Genomic DNA, 25,401 nt, shown 5'->3' with positions numbered 1-25,401 from the left:
GCGCTGCTGTTTCCATGAAAAATGTTTCAAAAAGTTTTACATAATTTTTCATCAAATTGATTCAGCGTTTCTTTACAAGTTTGTTAAACATCTTCGGAAAAGACTTCCTAATATTCATGCTTATATTCGACGTTCTCTTTTTCAGGAATGCTTTCCTATCGTCAGTATTGTATATCCTCTCTACTTTCCCCATAGTCACTTATTTTATTGCCTGAATAACAGGATTAATTGCCTACTTTTAGTGTCTCATTTCCTTATACAATTTCTTCAGCATCGTCTGATTTAATCCTACAATATTGAAGTGATCTTTTACTTTTGCTTATATTCAACTTAGAACTCAGTTCAGTCCGTTCCACTCAGATTATCTACCAAGTCTTCGTCATCTCTGACATAATTACTATGTTAATGGCAAACCATGCAGTTCTTATTGCTTTCTTCTGAAATTTGATTTTCCTTCCAAAGTTCTCTATTGCGCCACTGCTTTTCAAATTGGCATCTGAAACCTGCTACACAAACGACCAGGAAGTTGTCACCGCGTTTCTCGAGCAGAATCTGCAAATGTCTAACGTACCACGACGAAAGTCTCCGCCTTGACACTAAGACGGCTCTGGTTGCCACACGACTAGCCTAACTTCTTGCTGCCAAGACTGGAATATTGACGATGTAGAGCAGTACGAGGGCCAGAATGTCGCAATGTTGAGTCGGATTGGACCACGTCCGAGCCTGGCACTGAACCGCTACCGTGGAATGCGTGGTTGAAAGTGATGTCCTTGTCACAGTGACCATATGTATACCACCCATTCCAACTATCCAGCGTCTGTCATCCGCAACCAGCTGCGAGAAGTACTCTACGCCAGTCGTCGACCTGGTATATCATCCTGCCCAAAGACGAGGGCTATTCAGAAAGTAGGGAACGTTTCCGTCTGACGCCGCTAGGCGCGCGCCGATCTCGCATATATTGATGTGTGCGTGCTCGGCAGCTCAGTCGGCATCCATCTGTGACAGCGGGAGCGTCTCTGCGCGTCTGGTTTTTCCGATATTCGAATTTGAAATGTGCGCTGCAATCGAAAATCCCGCCGCTTGTGAGGTGTGGTCTGTGATATGGGTTTTGTTGGCAAAAAACCTAAAACCCATAGAAATTTATAATGAACTGTGCAAAGTGTACGGAAACAACGTAATGAGTGATTGCTCCGTCCAGAAATACTTCGATTTAAAAATGGCCTAACCAATGTTCATGATGAAGAGAAGAGTGGTCGCTCGAGCATTGTGACTTGACAATCTTGTCGCTAAAGTTGATGAAACGATTCGTGAAAAACCTCGCCTCACGATAACGGAGCTTTCGCTTTCTTTTCCACAAGTTTCACGGACTTTGTTGTTTGAAATTGTCACTCAAAAGCTAGGCTACCACAAATTTTGAGCACGATGGGTGCTCAAAATGCTTACAGAACACCATAAAGAACAGCAAATGGGGGCAACGTTGACATTTCTGGAGGCATACCACAAACATGGTGATTCATTAGAGGATCGAATAGTAACCGGTGACGAGACTTGGGTGAAATACGTCAATTGCGAGACAGAATTACGGTCCATGAAGTGGGGACGCACAAGGTCCCCCCAAAAACCAAGGAAATGTTTGCAAAACTTGTCAGCAAGAAAGTTGATAGCGACAGTGTTTTGGGATAGGCAAGGTGTGCTTCTTATTGATATTATCGAACGTGAAGCAACCATAAATTATTGCCGGGCACCGTCAAACTTTGCACAGCCTTAGAAGATCAAAAGAAACGCCGAGGAAAGCTGACGTCCAAAATTTTGTTTCTGCACGACAGTGCCCGACCTCACACGGCAAACCATACTAAAGACCTCCTTAATTCATTCAAACGGGAAATTTTCCCTCATCCGCCCTACAGCCCTGATCTTGCACCAAGCGATTCCCACTTGTTTCCTCAAGATGAAGATCTGGCTTGAAAGGCAGCGCTTTGATGACGACGCGGAACTCCAGGCGGCCGTGACTCACTGGCTGAAGTCTCAGGCGGCAGAATTTTACGGCGAAGGTCTTTCAAAGCTTGTCCATCGCTATGATAAGTGCCTCAATGTGTTTAGTGAAAACGTGGGAAAGTGGTATCTCAGTCGTTCTTTCAGATGTATATAATAAAATGTATTTCTTGTGTTTAGTTTTTTTTTTAATGCCAAAACGTTCCCTACTATCTGAATAGCCCTCGTATCAAAGACGCTGTCTCTACCAGCTGTGGGTTTATGGACTGCTCCTAGTCTCATTGCTGTCAGCAGCTGAATGGTGTCTTCCAGCTGGGCGCCGTCTACTGGGTGACCTCAGCCATTTTCAGGGAGTCTACCCGAGAGCTGATGGTCTCGCTCGGCGATTCTGTTCACAGGCCGCCTTCTGCTGCTGCTTGCTGAGCTAAGCTATCTGGGAACACTCTTGTGTCCTGATATTTGGTGACTGGGCTTTGTGTGATCATTTCCACGACGTACAGGAACGTTCTAATAATAGCCTGTCCAGCCACATTAATGTGAGCATCTGTCAAAAGTCTCAACAACTACCTTTGCAGCACAGAGCACGGCTGGACGTGCAGGAAGAGAGTCAGTGACGTTCTGGAATGTACCGTCACGGATGTGGAGCTATGCCGAACACTGTGCCGTGCTCCCAGTTACACTAGCGTTTTCGGTTGAGGATCCATGGCGCGAAGTGGTCCCACAGATTCTCGACTGGGATTAAATGAGAGGAGTTTGGTGGCCAGGCGAATACGGTAAACTCATCCTGAGGCTCTTTGAAACTCGCACATACTCTGAGAGCTGTCTGACATTTAGCACTGTCCTGGTAGTAGATGCCATTGTACCGAGGAAAAACAAACTGCATGTAGGATGGACATGGTCCCCAAGGAAAGATGCATGCTCCTGTCGATCCATTGTGCCTTTCAGATTGATGATGCTGCCCAGGTAATGTCACAAAGCATTCCCCAGACCATAACGTTCCCTATTCCGGCTTTCCCCTTCAGACGATCGTTGCAGGGTGTTTGATTTCAGATCTCTTACGCAGATGGAGCATAAAATGTGATATCCATGTCACAAGGCCGCTTGTCGCCACTCATTGGGTGTCCAGTGAGAGTACTGGTGTACAAATTCCACCCTTAATCACTGATTAAGAGCATGGACCAGCCACCTGCTACAGAGGCCCATTCGCAGCAATGTTCCCTGAACGGTCGTTGAGAAGACACTGTTGGTAGCACCTTGATTCATCTGGTTTGTCAGTTTCAGAACAGCTGCGCGTTTATTCGAAATTGCACATCTCCACAGCCTTCGTTCACCTGTGTCATCTATAGTCTATGGTACATTGCAGTTTCTTCGGCGTCTATTTTGGATAGTGCCCTTTTGTCGCGCACCATATACTTTAACCATCGCGGTATGCAAAGAGTCTACAAACTTAACCGTTTCGGAAATGTTTCTACTCTTTACCCTCTTGATGTCAGATAAATCGGTTCATTTCCGCATTATGACAACGACTGCACTGTTTCCCATGTCCCCCATCACGACTTATGCTCATACCTGCCATTGAGTAGTTATTGCACGTTGACGCAGAACATATGGTGTGGGCACACTAATGCAACTGGAATGTGAATATTGGAGTCTAATAACTTCTACTTTGACTTACACCGGAGATTAATGGGATAAATATCTTGTAAAATGTTATATGGACTACTGAATGTGAATCGTGTATGCTTTTGTCGACTTATAAATGTGTATCGTAAATGTCGTTAACAGCACATCAAGAAAATGGGCTATGTAAACGCCATTTTGGATCTCTAAACTTCTTTTTCTAGGAATTTTGACAATTACAAACAAATAGCAAAATATGATTCTAATAACTGTCCAAAATAGACGAGACACGCCCATCGAACTTACCGAAGGCCTTGTCGGGGCCCATGACCACCCAGTCGGCGGCGCTGGACTCCAAGCCGTGCATCACCAGGATTGGATACTTGGAAGGGTACGTCGCCTTGGGGCTCGAAGGAATTCGGTACATGCGCAAGATGTAACCGTCTGCTGTTGTAACGAAGTGCTCCTCCACTGGGTAGCCATACTTCTGGATGAGCTCAGGCTACAACAGATCCAAAACATCTATTATTTCTGCAGACCCAAAAGACTAATAGGGGTAGAAATTAATCTGAAATGTTCAATTCACTCTTGAACATGAAGAGACTATCTCTGTACTTATCTTGACATGGATACAAATAAAGATAGCCAGTATCTTGCTTCTTGACACTTACAGGAAACCTACTGGTAGAGTCAGTGCTATCTCAAACTCGTTCCCCGTCCCAGCAAGAAAGCAGTATACAGTTTGCTGCTATACAGATTCCACAGGTTTACTCCAAAACATAGAATCCTCGAACATGACATACAGTTCATAAATTTTGCAATAAATAATGCATACATGCTTTGACTGGTTAATACAACGTAACAACAGATAACAAATAAATTGAATGAAAAATAATAAAATATGTGTAGTAGTTAAATGTGTGAAAATGTCATATCTTGGTATAATGTCTAATAAATTGGCTTGGCTAATCCGAAACACAGATATTCAGTCCCGTTTAACACCACCAATGGCCTAAAAAGATGGTCTGAGGCAGTATAAAATTCACAAGCACAAACCTGGACAAATATGGCTTCCATAACATCACCTTTACCCAGTGCTGCAAAATAAATGTAAAATAAGTTTGAGCGCTCGATTTAAGGAATACATATCTTGCTAGATGCTAGAGATGCAGCAGCAGTAGAACGAAGACAACGGCTCTGAGCACTATGGGACTTAACATCTGTGGTCATCAGTCCCCTAGAACTTAGAACTACTTAAACCTAACTAACCTAAGGACATCACACACATCCATGCCCGAGGCAGGATTCGAACCTGCGACCGTAGCAGTCCCGTGGTTCCGGACTGAGTGCCTAGAATGAAGACAACCTACCAAAGTCTGCACAGAGTCGAAAAACTTAAAAGAATTATATATGGATAAATGAAAATATCTAGACATTATACAATGGACAGAGATAACATTGTTCATGAAATAACAGGTTGTGAAAGCTTAAATGCATCTCTCCTACTTTAACACAATGGTTACTTCCAGATAAACAAGTGACTGCGTTGTTTTTATCGCACATATCGAGGGCGATAAATACTATAATCGACATCCTGCCGCAAACTACATTAAAACCATGTCGTGTTATGTTCGTGAAGATGGAATTCTACAAATAAAATTCTTGTTCTACAGGAAAATTCTTCAAATTCAGCGACTAGTTGCTCGGTGGCGTATCTTAGTGTTGCAAAGCAAGTGAAACACCCGACAGTTGCGAGTGTGTTACTCGATTCTAGTGCCTGTAGTAAATGGCATCAAAATGCCTTTATGCACACCACACAAAATACGTCGTGCATTTTCATAAGCAGTGAGATGCAGTGCTGAAACCTGTATCATAAAAACAACAGTTTATACCACTGGTCATCACTTTCTCGCGCTTCACAGGACGTCTCTCTCTCTCTCTCTCTCTCTCTCTCTCTCTCTGTCTCTCTCTCTCTCTCTCTCTCTCTCACACACACACACACCCCTCTCTCCCCTAATACGAGAGTTATCCAGAAAATAAGTTCCGATCGGCCGCGAAATGGACACCACAGTGAAAACCCGATGAAGCTTTGCACAGATTTGTTGGGTAGTGTCTCTAGTAGTCGACCGCATCAAGACGCTCTTTTCAGTTGTGAGCGCACTGTGAGCGAGTAAAGGTGCCTAGAACAACGATGGCTGCCGCCAAGTAGGAGGGCCCGCTGAGAGGCTTCGCCTTAATGAATGCCGCCCACCTAACACAACTGCCACGCACTTCCCTCTTCATGGTAATTCATAGCCCCACTCTGCAGGGGCAGTGAAGACACTCCTGCAGCTTTTTCCATGGTAAATGTTCGATCACCCACAACACAGCCCTAATTGGCGCGTCCTGAGTATCATCTCTGTTCACATGAAACGCTGGATACGAAGACAACATTTGGGCGCTGGCTACGCGCTATAGACCAGCGTAGAGAATTATCGGAAAGCGGAGGCGGCTGGCTTCTATGACGATGGTGTCGGAAATTTGGTATAACGCACCGACAAATGTCTAAGTCGGAGCGGCAACTATGTAGAGCAGTATCTGGGAAATGTAGCTAACTCTTGCAGATAAAATATTTCTGATTTTCACTGTGGTTCCCTTTTAGCGACCGATCGGAACTTACTTTCTGGACAACCCTCGTAGCTGTAGTGTCATTAATGAAGTAATCGCCGTTGTTACACAACATTATCGGTAGGCATGCAATCTAGTGGGCAAATCATGCTCAAAGTGGTTGCAATGTACTGCACTGATTTGCAAGGTGTAACCTAAAAACTCGGAAATTAAGTGACACATAATAGCGCAACGCAGTATGTAAGCCTTTGAAGACTAAATGTGCAATCTTCATTCAAAACTACATAATCATTTTCGTATTACACAGCAGATTCAATGCCATAAACCGTTGAAGTCACAAAACGCTCTGTAACTAAAAGACTCTGACGAAAAAAATCCCATCACCAAAAAATAATTAATGTAGGGTAATGAAATTTCGGGAATACGTTCATCTAGGTAACATATTTAAGTGCTTAACATTGCAAGATCACAGGTTGACGTAAGCACGAGGTCAGCCAGTGGAAATGTGAAATCCTGGTACATTAATAACAGGCGTAGTCGCCAGAATATTGAGTACAAGCATGCTAACTTGCATGCATTCTGTTGTACAGGTACCAGATGTTATTTAGTGGGATGGAGAGCCTATTGACTTGGTCGGGGAAGAAAGGTTAATGCTGGTTGTGGATGACGCTGGAGTTGTCCTATGACGTCCCATATGTGCTCGAGACAGATTGGGTGATCGAGTAGCCAAGGCAACATGTCGACAGTTTATAGAGCAGGTCGGATTACAACAGTGGTATGTGGGCGAGAATTATTCTGTTAGAAAAAATCTCCTGGGATGCTGTTCATGAATGGCAGCACAACAGGCCGAATCAACAGATTGACGTACAAATTTGCAGTCAGGTTGCGTGGGATGACTACCAGAGTGGTCCAGCTGTTGTACGAAATTGCGCCCCAGACCAAAACTCCGGGTTGTAGATTAAGCGTGTGTAGCACGCATATAGTTTGGTTGAAGGCCCTCAACTTGCCTCTTTCTAGCAAAACACGGCCACCGTTGGCACCGAGGCAGAACCAGCTTTCATTAGAAAACACAACAGACCAAACCATGCCCTCCAGTGAGCTCTCGCTTGACACATATGAAGTCGCAAATGACAGTAATCTCGGGCCAGTGGAATACACGCACCAGTGCGTATGGCTCGGAGCTGTCATTCGTTGTGTCACTCTGGTGCCATCTGCTCCTGAAATTGCTACTCCAGAAGCAGTACGACGCGCCAGTACCATATGCCGAACGTGACGGTCTTCCCTCTCGGTAAGTACACGTGGTAGTCCGGAGCTCAGTCGTGTAGGGACCGAACAGTCTCATGACCACCGTTACCAGCAGTCATGTACAGTGGCTATATTCCTGCCAAGTCTTTCTGCAGCAACGCAGAAGGAATATCCAGATTATCGTAGCTCTATTACACGACCTCGTTCAAACACTGTGAGGTGCTGACAATGGCATCTTTGTCACCTCAAAGGCAATCTTAACTAACGTCAACTCACAACGTCCAATCTCAAAGGTAACTAACGCTCTTGACCTTTACCGCTCGGATTTAAGGCAAATCTGATTTGCATCCTCTTAAAGGCTTTACTAGCGCGACTGGTGTGAAATCTGAATAGACATCACCTTTCAGATGTAGAAACACGCCTATAAACTTTCGTTTACGCCGCACAACTCCTTGATGTTGCGCCTTTTTTCGTCAGTGTGCATACGTGTATGTCAGAAGCGTTCGCCACGTGTTTCGGAGATTTACCTCCGTCTTCAGAACTCAAATTTGTCGGAATAGTTCTCCGCTCAAACACAATGCAATAAAAATGTTGAAAAGTAAAGACAATTTACAATTACAATGTAGACAGACATTGTATTTATAAAATAAATACGTTGAATTTGAAGAACAATAGCATTAAGACTTGAGATATAATGACATGCCAGCACTCAGGCTGAACTAATGTGACAAATGAAGATCAGCAGCTCACCTATGTGGCACGGGACACATATTTGAAAATAGTGGCAACTAACAGAATATTGCGTACTCTACCTGAAACCTCAAATTGATAGTTTATAAAACGACTGAATTCTTCTGGCACCACAAGATAAATCTTGAGTATATTTTAGATTTTTCCTAAAACTCTCTGATACATAGTGGATCGTTTACAACAAAATGGCACTGGGAGAAAATTCACATTATAGGTCCCGCCTTTTATGCGGAAGTAGGTAATCACAACAATACACAAAAACCGTTAAAGGCTGTATTTCTACTTGTATTCCTACATCCACTGAATTATCGTAAGTTTATGATAGTGCAAGACACGTTCTCACTTCATTGTGCTATCCCCATCTTGTCTTTAGAAGATACAACGTGCAAGAAGAGTTACTGATACTAATCACTGTAGGTTGAAATATGCTGCACTCCTCCACGGTGTGACATAAAGCGTAAACGTGACAAAACTGCAGCTATTTCATCCACAGTTCTTCCGGAGGCGCCTACAGCTGTTAAAGATTTGATACTAAAATATGTTTGTAAACGATAATTTCAGACTAACATCTTTGTTTTCAGAGGACTTACAATGAAGACCTTTAGTCGAAGATTGTCTCCTGAAAGTGGTGTTAAGCCTAAGTTGACGGAAAGTGTAACAAGTGTGTATGAGCCATGGCGGTCCACACGTACTGTGCGTACAGCCAGACGAACTGGCGGAAGATAAGGACTTTTTTTTTAGATTTTCCGTGACTACATATCGACCTAGGTAACGACGATCTAATGGAAGACTTATTTCCACTTGAAACTTGTGCATATAGCTTTCCTATAATTAATGTTGTAGACACCAGGGAATACGTCGGGATGCACTGAGTCGGGGTTGATTTGGGGGGGGGGGGGGGGGGAGGAGACCAAAATGCAAGGTCATCGGTCTCATCGGATTAAGGAAGGATGGGGAGGAAGTCGGACGTGCCCGGCATTTTCCTGAAGGGATTTAGGGAAATCACCGAAAACCTAAATCAGGTTGGTCGGAATTGAACCGCCGTTCTCCCGAATGCGACGCACTAAGTAAGGAGACTTATGGAAACTGGTTCATTACAGTCGGGGATACAGTGTTGCTGAAACCATGATGGTTGTGTTAATACGTGAACAGTTTTTATTTGTATTTATACCACAATAATCGTTTCTCATGCAGATTATGCTTTTTTCGAGGCGCCTTTCAATATAAGATAATGAAGTTGGTCAACTATGTACCTTGACCATATCAGTTACGCCTACGGGTTGACTCAGTTTCATATGTGATACTTAACTCAAAGATACGATCTTGACTTTATCTTGTCAGTCATCAACGTTAAATCTGCACAAGCAACCACAAACAATGTTATCTGCGAATCAGGTTGGGTGTGTTGCGGTGAAGCTATATGATAACGTGAATGAACTCTCCATCTTATCATTTACACTCGAGAGATTCTGTTTGCTATGTGTATTGTACTGTATCTCAAAGTTCTTTTAAAAGAGCTACTTTGGAATGTACCATTGTGTCTCTGGAGACTTCAGTATCACCTTGAAAGTCAGTCTGTATCTAATGCGGAAAAATTGGCCACTACAATAGTAACTGACTATGTCATGAGGCTCATGACGCTTCGTAAATTAATACAGAATAATATTTTGTGGGCGATGGTCATGATAATCTATACGTATAGTTCCTGGGAGAATTATTGGTTCAATGTTAAGTGCACCATGAACAAGCCTGTGAGTGGCACAGTTTGTATCAGAAGCCAATGAACTGCGACAGCAGACATCAGTAATCTTGTCGCGACGCTGCGTTTTTCCTGTAGTTTTTCTGGAGCTGACTGTGTACCACGATCACATCTTCGATACTTGCTGTTGAGTGACAACATTTCACCACTTTTATTTGCGTCTCGACGACATCGCACGGTATGTAAAAATAACACTAACACTCGGTAGGCATCGTTATGGCAGTCTACGCTCAGTCGATCAGTAAATTAAACCAAATACAGCTCAAACAACTCTGTCCATGACAGCGTAACAAGCGCTACATTAAGCTTACATTTAGCAAGAAAAAATAAACATAAGACTATAAGCAAGATTTTCGCCAATGGAACAAAATTGTACCACAAATTGACCAATAAGGTTATTAAAGAAATGTGACGCGAAATAATAATAATAAAACACCTGTCTTTTTACAACATTTCCGCTCTGCAAATGGTTTCTTTTATTTTCTGAGAAACCATAGTCCAAAGCTTTGTAATGGATAATGGCAATATTTTATCCTTTTTCTGAGCTCAACATCTCATTCATTATGGATAGATGGTGACCCAATTTTGCAGCTAAGCAATTGGGGAGTTGCAATACTTAAAATGGATACCAAAAATCGTCGCCATAATCGCTATATCAGTTGAGAGGGGCTATATTTTACATTATGAAGTAATGTGTGTGTTGTTTGTTCAGAGATAGAGATTAAGAAATGAACGAATCGTGTGGCACTAGCTTATTACATAAATAAATAACTTCTTGGCAGATCAATATTGTACAGTACGGTTGAATCGAAAGAGATTTCACTGGCCTTGTGTGTTGGAGGACAGAAGCACTGATCTGCATCTATTAGCCGTGATTTAGGTTTTCCGTAATTTCCATAAATTACTTCGGAGAAGTGCAGAATACTTTTTGCTGTAAGGACACGACCGACTGCGACCGATTACCTATCCTATCGTTATCAAACTAGATCTCTAAGTACGTAAATCCTGTAAGTATATAAATTCCTGTATATACTCATTCCATCGTTTTTTCTTTAACTGTAGGACGACGGTTCAATACCGTCTCCGGCCATCCTGATTTAGGTTTTCCGTGATTTCCCTAAATCACTTCAGGCAAATGCCGGGATGGTTCCTTTGAAAGGGCACGGCCGATTTCCTTCCTCATCCTTCCCTTACCCGAGTTTGCGCTCCGTCTCTAATGACCTCGTTGTCGACGGGACGTTAAACACTAATCTCCTCCTCCTCCTCCCTCCTTTAACTGTAATACCATAACATGACCGACAATATTATAAAAATGATACATTACTACTACTACTACTACTACTACTACTACTGCTACGTAATCATAATACCTGTTGGTTGTTTCCATGTTGAACCGTTCCGTACTTATCTACAGTGCTAAAACAGTTGCGACGATCACATTCGCTAATGCTGGTGCGAGATGCATTGATTCAATGGTGTGTTGTCACTACTTTTTCCTCCTGTGACACTCCAACTTTGGTAGATCAAATTTACCTGACTGAATTTATCGACAACACGTTTGCACTTCGTCAGGCCGGCAACTGTTGGTTCCTGCGTGTGGCTTCTACTGCAGAAGGGGCTTCTGTTGACTGTGGAGCCTGACTAGATGTGGCGACGTTGTACAGTAATGAATGTTGCTGAATACTGCCATTTTACGTGGCCTTGTTTTATGAACGGAATGAACGGCTGCATTATCGTCAATTATCTGACTCCTTGTTGGTCAGCAATGTGACGGAGCAACTGAATGACCTTGGCGGTGTCACCAGTAGTGTTCTGTTGTCTTGTTTTTCACAATAAACTGCAACAGATTCTGCATCGCGTAGCAGACTCAATGGTGATATTTGCACATTTCTACTATGTGGAATTGCGAGCTCTAAAAATGTACCTCTTGTTAGTGCAGAAATTTCCTTCAGGACAGAGTAATAATGTCTCGGGGAAACATATAGCAGCGACAGGAACAATAAAATGGTATCGACTTTTGCTTGTGCGGCATTATGAATCAACTCAAACGCGGTTTGCCACAGAGTTAACTAAAGCTTCAGTGGACTACTTTTCTGTTCCTATCCTTTCTTTTCACTTTCGATCGATCCTAAGAAATTATAAAAATTTTAATATTCTTGTACTTCTGCTGCGTTGAAGCTTTTTGTGGGTAGTAATCCACCCACTAATGTTCTGCTTATGAACTTGAGAGGTTTATATAAACCACGAGAACTACAATATGCATAATAACTTCGTATTTCCCTTTGTCACGTCGGGTAACAAATCTTAGAACTGATGTCTTTCATTATTTTCTCAAACCCTACGGGTGAACATCACCGATGATTTGTAAGCTATATTCTGGAAGGTCTTGCTGTAAATCAGTGAGCCTCAGCAACCGTTGTCAAGGCACTGCACGGTAAGTCCTGCATGTCACGCCATCTACGAGCAAAACTGATTTGAAGATATCAGAAAATCTTGGTCTGTTTCACAAGAGCAACAAAAAGTTATAAGTCAAGGCGTTTGAATCCTGGCTATTTTGTAACAGAATTCATTTTCATCATCCGCCAGAAGAAGAAATGCCTGATTAATATAAAACATAGAACAATGGTGCCAAGACAGCCCTTGAGGCAGGAAGTGTCACGAAAAAAAAGAAAAAGAGGAAAACGCCGAAAGAGAGTGCAACGTGACAGGTAGATTCATTCGGTCGATATTAAAGATGAGGGATAGAGAGAGAGAGAGAGAGAGAGAGAGAGAGAGAGAGCTCTTCCTGTAACAATCTATGCAAAATCGGCAGTTACGAAGTGCCTGGCTTTCTTCCTTTTACCACAGTGCAGCAGTTATTTTATGAACTTCGAGGAACTCCTCGATTATTGTTTGGACGGATTTAGTTCACACTTTACTGCTGAATCACTGTCTTTCGCCGTTACCGATGGTTTTTACACTAACAGCTGAATCCAGTAACGGCCCACTGGCTAATGCTATATCACATACTTGCTACTTTTTCTCGGATCTGAAGATAATTTGAAGGACATTAGTAACAAGTTGTAGAGGACTAGGAACAGAGAACCAGCCTTCAATATCCTGCCCTGCTTCTTTCCTCCGAGCGATTAGGCCATGTGACTTCAAGAGACTAACAGCCATTTACAAACATCTTAGCCAAGTGTGATAATCAAAGGTGCAACACTAAAGGTTTCAACCGTATCGGTGACCATGCGATTTTCGAAGTGGAAGGGTCTCTTCGTGCCTATCTTTTCAGTCATATGAAGAGCGACGGCTCTAAGGGAAATTACAAGTGTTGTACTTGAAACATTGAGCTATGAATATGAGAAATGGTATTACCGGCAGCTCTGAAGATTTTATTAAGAAAATAGTAGTCACACTAAAAAGTTACTTGAATGTAAGATTATTTTCTCTTTTACATTTGCAGTTCGCTCTTAGACATTTTTCGTGGTGAGCACCATTCTTACCTAGTAGTACACTTCAAGTGAGACGGGTCGGTCTCGGAAGACCCCTAAATGTTAAATTCTGCTGTTTATAGCCACACGAATTCACACTCGCACAATCACTCAAATGGAAATAAACTGCTGTCACCTGTCTTTGAATTGCAAAAGCTCTGCTCCGAACCAAGTACGGAGAAGGTGGCAAGCCTGTGGCACTAAAGTATTAAGAGGCACTGCGGCGTTATCGTGGAAAAAGTAAGCATCTACAACAGTGGTCGTTAACTGCGGCCAGTGGGCCACTTGCGGCCCGGATAGTGTTTCTGCGGCCTGTGGTTCTCGGCCCTACTTTGTAATAATATACTACTAGCCACTAACAGTAGACTCCATGAACGTCAACTAACGTTAATGCCTTCTTAAGAGAGTAGTTTTCCTGCTCAGTAACAAAGAAGAAGACTTACAGAGACGGTAATATTTTAACATATTCTTCATATTTTAGGCGATCTTGGCTATTGAATGGTTGACAAACTGATCGCCCTTCAGCTCTCTCAAAATCAGAAAAATTAATCAAATTGTAGCAGGAATATGAAATTAAATTAAGGTTGTTTGCAGTGCAAGGCAGTGAGCAGAAGCTAAACGACATTTGTAACATTTAGTAAACATTTGTGGTCGTGTCTCATATTGCATAATTCATTTCAATATGAGTACATTTACTGTTATAACACAATCATTCGCTCACACAGACAACACAACAATAGTTCGTTAGGCAATTGCAATGTCACATATTTGGTTTCGTTGAGGATGGCACCAATCAGAAACAGAGAACGATCGACTCTGAATGTCCAGAATGGTGCCGACTTCTAACGATCATTACTTGCGGGCAACTTATGAAGCTCCTACTATACTTAGTCTATTGGGGGCTCATAACGTACTAATTTACGTAGGTTATCAACAAATAATAAGATTTGTACAATGTTATACTTGAGTCCTGAGCAAGGAAGTGTGACTACCATTGATCTATAGAAAGTAACGCGCGGACATCCATCGTGACAGTGCGGTGGTCCTTCTTTCTGTCGAACAATTCAAATGCAAAGCTCTGGAGTGGCAACAGTAAGGCATTGGTCGATAACTTGGTAGTAACGTTCAACAAGTTCCAGCCAGCATAACGTACTTCGAAAGGTATAGCAATCAGTGTGAATTAATAGAGACATTAGTAGAGAGTTATTTGCTGCTCACAGTGCACACGGAGGGACATACAGGATGAACCAGAACTATGCCGACAAACCTTCAGAGGTTGTACAGGAATACCGTCTGACTATTTGGGTACAAGGGACCCGCGTTCTCCGGCGGCGCATTACAAAGTAATGACATAATTAACATGTATTCGGTTGTTACGGCGATCATCCCAGTTTCTGTGAAAATACCTTCACAACAATGCAGTATGCATCCCCAAACACAAAACACAGAGAAATGCAAGAACCTCAGGTACAAAAGTACTGCGATGTGCTGGCTGTAGGTGAGGGAACATTTCAGCATAGGTCTTCGTGCCACTCTCCCGTTGCATTCAGTGAACTCTTGCACGGGATTTATATCGACCAACTCTGCATCAGTAAGTACATTCATACTGCTGTATATCGCTGTTAACGTGCAACTAACACTGGAGTGAAAGCAAGCACGAGACAGGATCGAAATACATAAGTTCGTACGACGCAGCTGCTTTGGGCGTTGCAATAATTCAACAGCTGCTCTAGGAAACTTATGCCTGACCGAGACTCGAAGACGTACGCTCCACTTCTCTAGAACGGTTGCCTCAACCGCCTCAGCCATCCAGGTGCTTCGCATCCGACCCATATTCCCAAGTGCTGCTCTCTACTGATGTTGAGATCCCGTTCATTTTCCCCGTCGCTTGCAGCCTCGCTGTATTCCTGCGAGGGGATAAACGATGGTATGCACCCACACTGAAATTGCCGTATGCACCCAATAGTCGAATACACATCGCGGCGTATCTAAATAGTTACATGGGTGCTGTGTGTTCTCTCAGATACGCCCGAAAGCCTTGTATTCCGACGGCAATCTTGGGACAAAAGACATGTTCCTAGGCCGCGTTTCAAAGTTAGGAATCTTTGGAGCCACACTTAGCCACATTCTGGAACGTTATTTGACGGTCCACCTACGGTAAATGTTTGCCTACTACTTGTTCGGGAATGGGATTGGGTTGGGTTATTTGTGGGAGGAGACCAGACAGCTGGGTCATCGGTCTCATCGGACTAGGAAAGGACGGGGAAGGGAGTCGACCGTGCCCTTTCAAAGGAACCATCCCGGCATTTGCCTGGAGCGATTTAGGGAAATCACGGAAAACCTAAATGAGGATGGCCGGACGTGGGATTGAACCATCGTCCTCCCGAATGCGAGTCCAGTGTGCTAGCCACTGCGCCACCTCGCTCGATGTTCGGGAATGGAAATGGCCACCTATTATCACTAGATTTCAGATACACCTGATGGTGGGGCTAAGGTTCCGAAACCGTGGTAACTTGTAGCAAACTTCTGTCGAACGAGAGTTGGGTCAATAAAAATATTTTACAACTGTGGCGGCTTTGTTTACAATGAACATGTTTCAAAAAAGCTGTGGATGTCCCACAAATAAAAATTTATGAATTTTTACATAGTATGACGCGTAAAATAACCACTGTTGAAAGTGCGAGCCTACCTGCGAAACGTGTTAGGATAGAATGTGCCGGCGCCTGAGACCCGATCTGGCACATTCTGTGAATTAACTTTGTCATAACTATTACACATTGCAGCTTTTTAGTGCTACTCAAGTCTTAATTCCGACACAGAACGCGTCAAGGATGGTGTCTGAACGTCAGCTCTTACCGTCTCTAGGTCGATGTCCGGATGGCGTTCAAGGACCTCTGGATGAGGGCTGCGGTCTGAGGCCGCCCCCTCTTTATGCTCCAGGCTTGTCCTGAGTTTCTGCAGAAACTGCAACACAGGGCAACTAAGCTAAATAAGTACTTTTTCTGTGAGTAAGTTAGACGATATATGTGATAGTGAGAGGAAGCACATCAGTAAATGTGATACTAAATTAGTTCTTAGATTCATGTAACCCAGTACACAACTGAAACAAATATTTTTCAATTCCTTTATACTACAGAAGCTACAAATTTAAAAACTGAAGTACTTTTGTCGCATAGGCGTAGCAACCAAGAAGAAACATCTTTAGATAACTTCAGAATATAGTTCTATCTGTTGGGCATTTCATATAGCAGGTTTGAGGCAAAAGATTTTGAATGTAAACTGTTCATACCTCTACAGACTATTGCTAGTTTTAATGAAGATTGGGTTTGCCTTCTTTTCTAACACAGCTATAAGTGTTTTGCTACAAGGTGAAACTCGTTAATCACATTTTAGAACAACACAGACACATAGCACAAAAGTGTACGCACGCAGAAGTTCTTCCTCGTGCATAACATTAATAATTGGTGTTTTGTCCTTTGATTTGCAGAACTGTCTATGCTTAACATAAAAAAGCTTCAGACATTGAGCAGCTGCAGAACACCAGTGAATAATTTTATAGACTTTTTTCGCAATTTCTTATTTTGCTGTATATCTGTAGGGACTGATTATATTCACGTCTGCTAAAACAACCAATTCTATTCACTGTGTATTAAATGGAAGGTCATTTAACTGCATGAGACGTAGTCATACACCAATTATTGACTGTTGTCGAACTCTGTTACTTCACCGTAGGAGAAAATTGTCTTCACCTACAACTGTATAAATACGTAATACAGTTTCACAAATTTTTCATTAAATGCTATGTTAACCATTTGTCAGGTGCGCCATTAGTTTCACAAAATCCCAAAATTTTACATAACAATGAGTTATATCCCGTAAAAAGCTTCAATAAACTTATAAAAAAATATTGTCCCCTGCACTTGTGACATTTGTCCTTACCAAACTTTTTATAAAGGAGTTTCCCAACACATTATTTTGATCTCCCTGGAAACGTTCACTTGGTTGGTGATGTGATTCTTATTGCTAAAATAGGTGTGTTAGAAGTATCACTATGTAAGAATTTCCACGTTTCCAATTGATTTATTATTCTCGTCATCTCAGGATGAGAACCAAGCGAGAGCTACCGAATAACTTTTTCAAAAATTTTCTTTCAGAGGTCTAGCTGTAAATTGCCAATGACTGATTTAATATACATACTTCTAGATGTTTCACCACTTTTTTATCAATACCTATGAGTGCGTTCCCCAATTCCATGTACAGCACGTTTTCGTTCAGCATTTTACACACAGTTTAGGTGACTTTTAATATTGTTCGTAATTATTTTCTTGGGTAATTGATCACTCACACTTGTCCTGTAATACATTAAATTCGACAATGACAATTTATTTTTTATAAATTTTATCCCATTTATTCTCTGAAGAGATAAACTAATCCTCCTAGGCGTCTGTCAGTGCTACATGACAACACGTTGGTTTTACTATGCAACATTCTTTTTGACGTTTACGTAATTTTCACTACTCTGAAACACTTTCTTAAGGTGATTTCAGGCAGCTGATTAGTTTCTTTCCATCGCGTATAACTTTTTCACAAACGAAGTAAGCTCATTTTTCATTTCTACCTTAGTTCTAATGAGAAGTTTTACTGCAAGTGAAGGAAATTTTGTTTCGTAAGATAGAGCAGTTATCCATATTTGTCACCCACATCTAGGGTCATGAAGAACATTTTAGTTCATTATTATCATGCTATAGTGTTGTGAGGTTATATTTGTGCTGTTAAAAGTAGTTTTGCTGTTTCTTAGAAATGAGTTTCCACAAGTGTTCAGAGAACCAGAACGTATTCTGTTTTGTTTGTGGCAATTGCTAGGAGAAGATAAGAAATTATCAGTTTCGTGAAAAACGTCTTCCAGCCACTTTGGTGTAAGGCTTGGAGATCAAGACGAAAGCTGGGCACCGCACAAGATATGCCATACATGTGTTGAGACACTGAGACTGTGGAAAAATGGGAAGAGAAAATGAATGCATCTTGCAATTCCTGTGGTTTGGAGGGAGCCGCAAAATCCTTGTTATTTTTGTATGGTTAACGTTGAAGGTCATAACACAAAGTTCATGAAGGATATAAAATATCCTAATATTTCTTCGGCCATTCTACCGGTTATGTAAGGTGAATCTCTCCCTATTCCTATTACGTCCACCATTCATGAATATCTGCGACAGGAAAGCTGTAATGAAAACACGCTATTTTGTTTGGCAAAGCAGCAAAGTTTTTGAAAAAGACGACCATCATATAGGTAGGATCATTAGCCACTCATAACCATCAGCTCTAAAGCATGTATTGTTTATGTGCTGGTGTCTGCAAAAGTGCTTGTTTCAAATTTTTGAAACTATATTTATATTTGTTGCCTTTCTGAAAAACGTAGCTGCTATGCGAAACAAAAAAGCGTGTTTTCCTTGCAGCTCTCCTGTTGCGACTATTACATATATCGCCTGCCTGCATCAATCTAAAGTCTAAAGGTGGTTTTCTGCTATCTGTAGCCATAGGGAACTTGACTGGTGTACTGATGGCAAGGAGCTCACGTAATTTGTTCCTGCTTGTGCTATTCGAATGTGGACCGTAACCCAACAGTCGCTGTCCTCGTAGTTTTTGTGCCGTTCTACAACAGTTGTGTATTCACACGGTTTATTATTGAGAGTAACTCAGAGCTGATTTTCGTATTGTAGGATCTCTACCCATACCAGAACTGAATAAGTTTGCTTAATTCCACTCTTGTGTCCCAAGCACAAAAAAATTTGTACTGGAAAACGGGAGTGGCCACCGTTGGTCGTATCAGAACATCTGAAACGGCATCCGGATGGTACCTGTTAATGTTTTGTCAGAATGCTAATCGATATCAGATAGCGCATAAAACTTTTATGTGACTGAATAAAAGAAAATATTAGAAGTAGAATAAAGAGGCAGTTTTTGTCTCTCGACATTTTATTTTCCTAAATTTATTTAAAACGGGGTTCACTACAAGGGAAATTCGTCAAGTGACCTTTGTCCTTTATTGTTTACAAAATCGCAGAACTTTATAATCACTTACGCTCTTAATCTAGTGAAGCGACACCTGTATTTTCTTTGTTTAGCCAAGATGCTCCACCTTCTGCGATGACCTCAACCCATTTCCCACTATCGTTACACGATGGCATCTGTTGCCGGAATAGGGTTGGTGGCTGCACTGACAATATTTGTCACCTGATAAATTAGACAAACCGACCATGTGAGTAGTACCTAGCTGCAACACTCTTTTCTACCTAGTTCCTTACGTTCACGACCTAACCCAAGTTACTCACCAACCAGTTCCTCACTCGTGTGCCTGTATGGGCGTTCCCCTCAAACCATAGCGTATGACTCCCAGTTATTGATCATCCATCTTACTATCCTTTTTCTTCCTTACTTGTAACGTTCTTCTAGTCTCCTAGGTCTTTTTTCCCTTTTGGGTAATTATGTTTTCATGTTTTCATCCGAGGAGACGGTACCATATTACCGAACAAATTATCTCATTCAAGGGCCGCTGTCCGTGCTCTTATATGTGTCCACTGCCTGGACTTCAAGCAGAGTATGAGGTGATCGTGGCGTAGTGGTCGCAGTTGAAGCTGAATTTTTCTCGCGCTACTCGCCTCGGTCTTTAACGTAGCTAAATTTATTTCTGTTTTGTCAAAAACTGTCTTATTGAGCCCGTGACTGTGTGTAAAATATATGTTGTCTCTTACACAGATTACAGCAACCAGCCACTTTTTACAATACTATTTATTTATTTAAATATCGCCGTTACCGGTTTCGAACCGATAGCTTCATCTTCAGACGGATAGTTCACGTTTTACGTTACATTTCGTGTTTTGTTTCGCCACCTGACGAAACTCCTTGGGGTGGCGATGCCCTACAACCAAAACAAGATGTGAGACAACGTCTTTTAATTGTAATTGTGGCTCACAACGATTGTAAGTGATGTAAATAAATCATTACTATTAAATGGAAGATGTTACTTACAACAGTACTAAGGGTCAACATGTAAATTTATTTCTCTGCCCTCGTGCCTAGATGTTGTTTGTCTCTGTCAGAGCGAGGTTGCCAGTGAGATGCAGATCAATTGAGTTCCAAATACGATGCCTTGTTCAATTGAAACCTCAACATCTGCTTATAAAATTTTCTAAAAGTCTTAATTGTATGGAATTTTTTTTTACTATGTGAACCTACACCACGTTAAGGCTAGTGTGGTATTTCATTTCGACTACAAATTATTTGCATGGATGTTTCATGCATGTTGTAATGTTCCTTGCAGTTCTTGAAGTCTGTCTAATGAGCTTTTCTACATATAACATGCTACACTGGTACAAAATGGGGATATATATACTTTATTATCGAAGACCTAGATCGTTTTTAATTTTACGAAGCAGATCTTTTATGATTGCTGGTGGGATTGAAATATACCGGATAGCACATCACCGTACGAGTCAATAAAGTTTTCCCGTGGATTGATCTGGAAGAAGTCATATAACAGATCATCTAATTTATCTTGCTCTGTCTCGATTGCTTTGCCAGCGTTTGATGATTTTGGCCACGACGTCCACTCTACTTGTTGATCTGAGCATCATATTTTGGCGACTGTTTATGTTAGTTACACGTTCTATACATCTTTTGAAGACTTTTTTAGGAAAATGATCCGGAACGAGTCAGTTTACAGGATAAATAATAAAAAATTTATTTTTCAGGCCTACACATGCAACTACTCCACTTTTTAATTTTTATAGATTACCGTTTTCTGTATACAAATTCGTCTATGCGATGGAAAGAGTTTTCCAGAACAAATGAGTTTAATATTGATTTAATGCACATTTTGCTACCTTTCAGCCATTTCATGTTACTGGGAAAGCGATCAATAATAATTGTTGTTACTGCGCTTTTGTGCAGTAAGTACTTTGTTTTTAAGTGGTGCGTCACTCCAGAAAATTATGCCATAAAAGTTAGTGGCAAGGGAAACTCCCCATCGCAGGCCCTCAGATTTAGTGGTAAAATGGCATATTGCATAGCCCGTCTAAAACTGGACACAGATCCAGCGTCAAAACAGGAAGAAGGTGTACAGAACTCTGAAAGAAGAAGCAAAACAGAAGCAATGAACGGTCTAAGCTCAAGATGCGAAACATTGATCGGAATGTGAGATTCATAGCGTTGTGGTTGTATGATAACGGTTTTAGCCTACAAAGCAGACCATCCGTATTCAAATCTTCCTCCTGCTCCGTTCTTCCTTTTTCACGAATTTTTGAATTTTCCATCCAGTCATTGATGTGTCTCTTCTCCTTCTGTAATCTTGGCAGTTATCATATTATATATTGGTTATATATTGCGAGCCATGAGGTACGAATATATTACCGTCGCAAGTAAATGTGATGAATAGTGACAGAAAGCGAGATGCCGCATAGACTTCTCAAAGAAACGGAGACGACAAATAATCGGATTTGAACTATGTTACAAAAAAAGGATGTCAAGAATCATTACTTCAAACGGAACGGAAGAGGCATAACATGAGGTACTTGCGTGGAACAAATAGGAGCTAATTACGTCTGGCGGTCTCTTCCTTACACCTCGCTGTTGCAAACGGACGCTACACCACGACAAGAATACAAATTTGAATACAACTTCCTTGCGGTGGCAATGCCCTACAACCAACGAGTTGGTTCATAATTATGAGAAGTAAAAAATGAGGGGCATGAGGGAGATTTGAGCGGGGATCTACCTGCTCCTATTCCACACCGTGATCACATAACCACGCCGCCGTAGCTATTAACATTTGCTCGATGTTGCACCTCTTGAGACTAGACAGTTCACTGTTTCAATTTTTCTTTCTTTTTCACAGTTTAGTACACCTTCTTCCGGTTTACATGCTTCATCTGTGTTCAGTTTTCGACGAGTTATCCAGTGGACCATCTTACCACTAAATCTGGCGTGGATGCCACTGTACGTTTCTCTAGTGAGCGGAAATATCGAAATATGTTACGAGGCTGATTCGTTGATTTCCAGGACCAGCAGTAACACGAAGAGCAAAACTAACTGTTTGAAAAGCCCAGTAATATACTTCTTCCAGCTCAAGTTTTCATCAGCATATACAACTAAAAATTTGGTGCTTTTTCCTTGTTTACTGACTCCTGCTCATTTGCTACGTCAATTACTGGTAAGCTACCGCAAGATGCAGAGTGCTCGACATGGCATTCGTTTGAGATAGATGCTCATGCCTAGACGCATGGAGGTCTGTGCACGCGGTTGTTCTATACATATTATGCCATTGAGGTCCGCCCACTCTTCTCGAGGAAAGGTGGTCCTAATTCTTCTCGAGTTACAAAGCAAATTTTAATAACAAATATCGTGGGAGTTTCGATTCAAATGGCTCTGAGCACTATGGGACTTAACTTCTGAGGTCACCACTTCCCTAGAACTTAGAACTACTTAAAGCTAACTAACCGACGGACATCACACACACCCATGCCCGAGGCAGGATTCGCACCATAGCGGTCGCGCGGTTCCAGACTGTAGCGGCTAGAACCGCTCGGCCACCCCGGCCGGCGATTTTTGTACCGACTAACGGATTAGTACTTACCGCGTCCACATCGATGTGCTTGTGGGAATATGGAAGAGGGCTGCGATCCGAGACCGTCCCCTGTTCGGCCTCTAGTTTCGCTCGGAGACTCTGCAACAGCTACAGTAAAAGGCTGGATCAGTTGAGGTAGGCCCAGAGGTGAGTGCGGATGGACCAGCCAGAGAGCTGCCTACCGTGTCCAGGTCGACGTGCCGCTGAGCCGCCGCGGCTGGGCTGCGGTGGGGCACCGCCCCCTGGACGGCGGCGAGCGACGCCAGGGCGACGACGAGCACCGGGGCGATCACCATGGCGACGGCGGGTCAAGCAGGAGGAGCCGGCGCCCGCACAGCCGGCCCGCGCTCTTTAAAGGCGGCCGCTCTTATCTCGGCGGTCATCACTCATCGCCATTCGAGCACCGGTATCACTGCGGGACGTGCGTCGCAATCCCTCCAGTAATCCGTGTTCGCCAGAAAAAAAATTATCGAAAAGTGAGGAGACCTTTGACGCTCATCTGTATTTTGGTTAATTATATCAACCAGATGAGTGCTTTTATTGTTCTCGTTTTCACTGCGTCATGTTGACAGGTAATCTAGTTCCAAGGGACACTGTAAGATACGCTGTCCAGTGACAAAATAATGTGAGCCCCTGTCAAAAGCCTGAATAACGAGTTCCCTCTCAGTCGTTGTTCTCTCCCATGAATTGTGTATACATTTAGACTGCAAGTTACCGATGGAAAATCCGCTCATCTGTCGTGATATAATTTGCCTTGAATACTACAAACGGTCGAACTTTTTGTACGTTCGATGGGTGTTGGGACATTCCCGTTACAGACTTCTAGAACTGGTAGAGGGGAGAGAGTACATGATATTTTGAATTGGAACCCATGTCCGAAAAAGTACCGTTTCCGTACTACAAATGTTTCAAAATGTGTTGGCAACCCGACTATTTTTACAAGTAATTGTTTAGGGGTGACCCAGCATATTACTTGTTTTACAGTTCCACTCATTAATAGCCAAAGAAATCGCTCGTGTTGTCATTGACGGGTTCTCTTCAACATTATGCAGCACGATCTCTTCCGACCGGGTCACGCAACGTCTCCTTGGAGCACCACAGTCACGCCTGCTGACGGTGAAGATTCCCGTTCTCGAAGCCGTTGCATAATTATGGTGAAAACGGTATCCGGTGGAGTCGGACCTTGTGGAGAGCGATCTTGACAAAGGCGACTGTCTAACATTCCTCGTGGTGTCTATTTGTTCTGAGTCGTGTCTCCCAACCTCTTCCGCGCAACGACGCTCTGAGCGTGTTTTTTAGGGAATTGACTAGTTTGAACCTGGGACCTGTTGCTGGTAAGGAGACGCCAGACCACACATGACATGTAGAGCTCAGAAGAATTCAGTGAGACTAGCGATGATATAACCAAATACTTAATGATTTCAGCGTCAGCTCCACTGCACTCCTTGTAAAAGAATCTTAATACTAACTAAATTTAGTGGAAAAGATTCAAGGCTTTCCTATTTTTAGTTAGCTGGTAAAATAAAGTCGAAAAAGCAGTTCAGTTTATCACTGGAATTTTTATTCTACTCACAAAACATTGTTTATAAATTGCACTATTTAGAAAAGGAAATATTTTAATACAGGATGATAAAATCCAACTGCGTTCAACAAAAATGTGAACGAATATTCCCTGAATGGGTTTCCAAGTTCTGTAATGGATCGAAGGATGAGCTATGCCATATCACATCTATAATCTAGGTTTAAATCAAGTTTCATAAAAGAAAAAAACTATCACAAATGGTCTACAATGACCCTTAATTATCTTTAATTACTTATTTAACTTGTCGTAAATTACAGTGGCTGATGTGGCTTCATAATAATTATAATAGAAAAATCATCGCGTTTCAGATTTTAACTTCAGATAGCAAATGTGAATACCATAAGCTTTAATTGACGGTCGACACTAGTATTACGCAAAAAGGGGATGTAACAGATGAGACTTCCGCAGTTCTGAGTGAAGCCTTACGTGCTCTTATTCGGCTATGCGTGTGTTCATTACCTTGTCGGTGGTTAGTCACCGTCATGGGTGGCGGGCGGCGCAGCTCCACACACCACGCCGTCTCGGTAGCAACTCTCTCTACCTTCTTTTACTACAAAGTGGGTTTAAGAAAAAGGTATCTGGCTGTGTTTTCAACTGACCAATCAGGGTCTCAATGTTAACCTTAAGCTCCGCCTACAAAAATTCTGTCTACCCAATGAGAAACGTTATACTTTTCGTGGTGGGGCATTTGTTTCTAATGTTTGCAACGTAACAGAGACGCGTATAGTCTCACGCTAAAACTTGAAGCTGGTGT

General features: G+C 42.2%; 1 protein-coding gene across 1 annotated transcript in view; it reads right to left on the bottom strand.

Moving 5' to 3' along the window:
• Positions 1–23,382, bottom strand: part of LOC124622491 (lipase 3-like) — a 71,720-nt gene extending 48,338 nt beyond the window's left edge. Inside the window, exons 1-4 of the mRNA XM_047148205.1 lie at positions 23,248–23,382; positions 23,075–23,173; positions 16,303–16,410; positions 3,919–4,114 (exon numbers count right to left, since the gene is read on the bottom strand). Of these exons, the coding sequence (XP_047004161.1) occupies positions 3,919–4,114; positions 16,303–16,410; positions 23,075–23,173; positions 23,248–23,361 (517 nt within the window). The 5' untranslated portion in view covers positions 23,362–23,382. The remainder of the gene's footprint in view (positions 1–3,918; positions 4,115–16,302; positions 16,411–23,074; positions 23,174–23,247) is intronic.
• Between the last annotated feature and the right edge of the window lie 2,019 nt (positions 23,383–25,401).

The sequence above is a fragment of the Schistocerca americana genome, chromosome 7 (genome assembly GCF_021461395.2).
Source record: "Schistocerca americana isolate TAMUIC-IGC-003095 chromosome 7, iqSchAmer2.1, whole genome shotgun sequence".
In the NCBI taxonomy this organism is placed as follows: Eukaryota; Metazoa; Arthropoda; class Insecta; order Orthoptera; family Acrididae; genus Schistocerca; species Schistocerca americana.
Note: the sequence above shows the minus strand (reverse complement) of the source record. Positions and strands in the feature narration are given on the sequence as shown.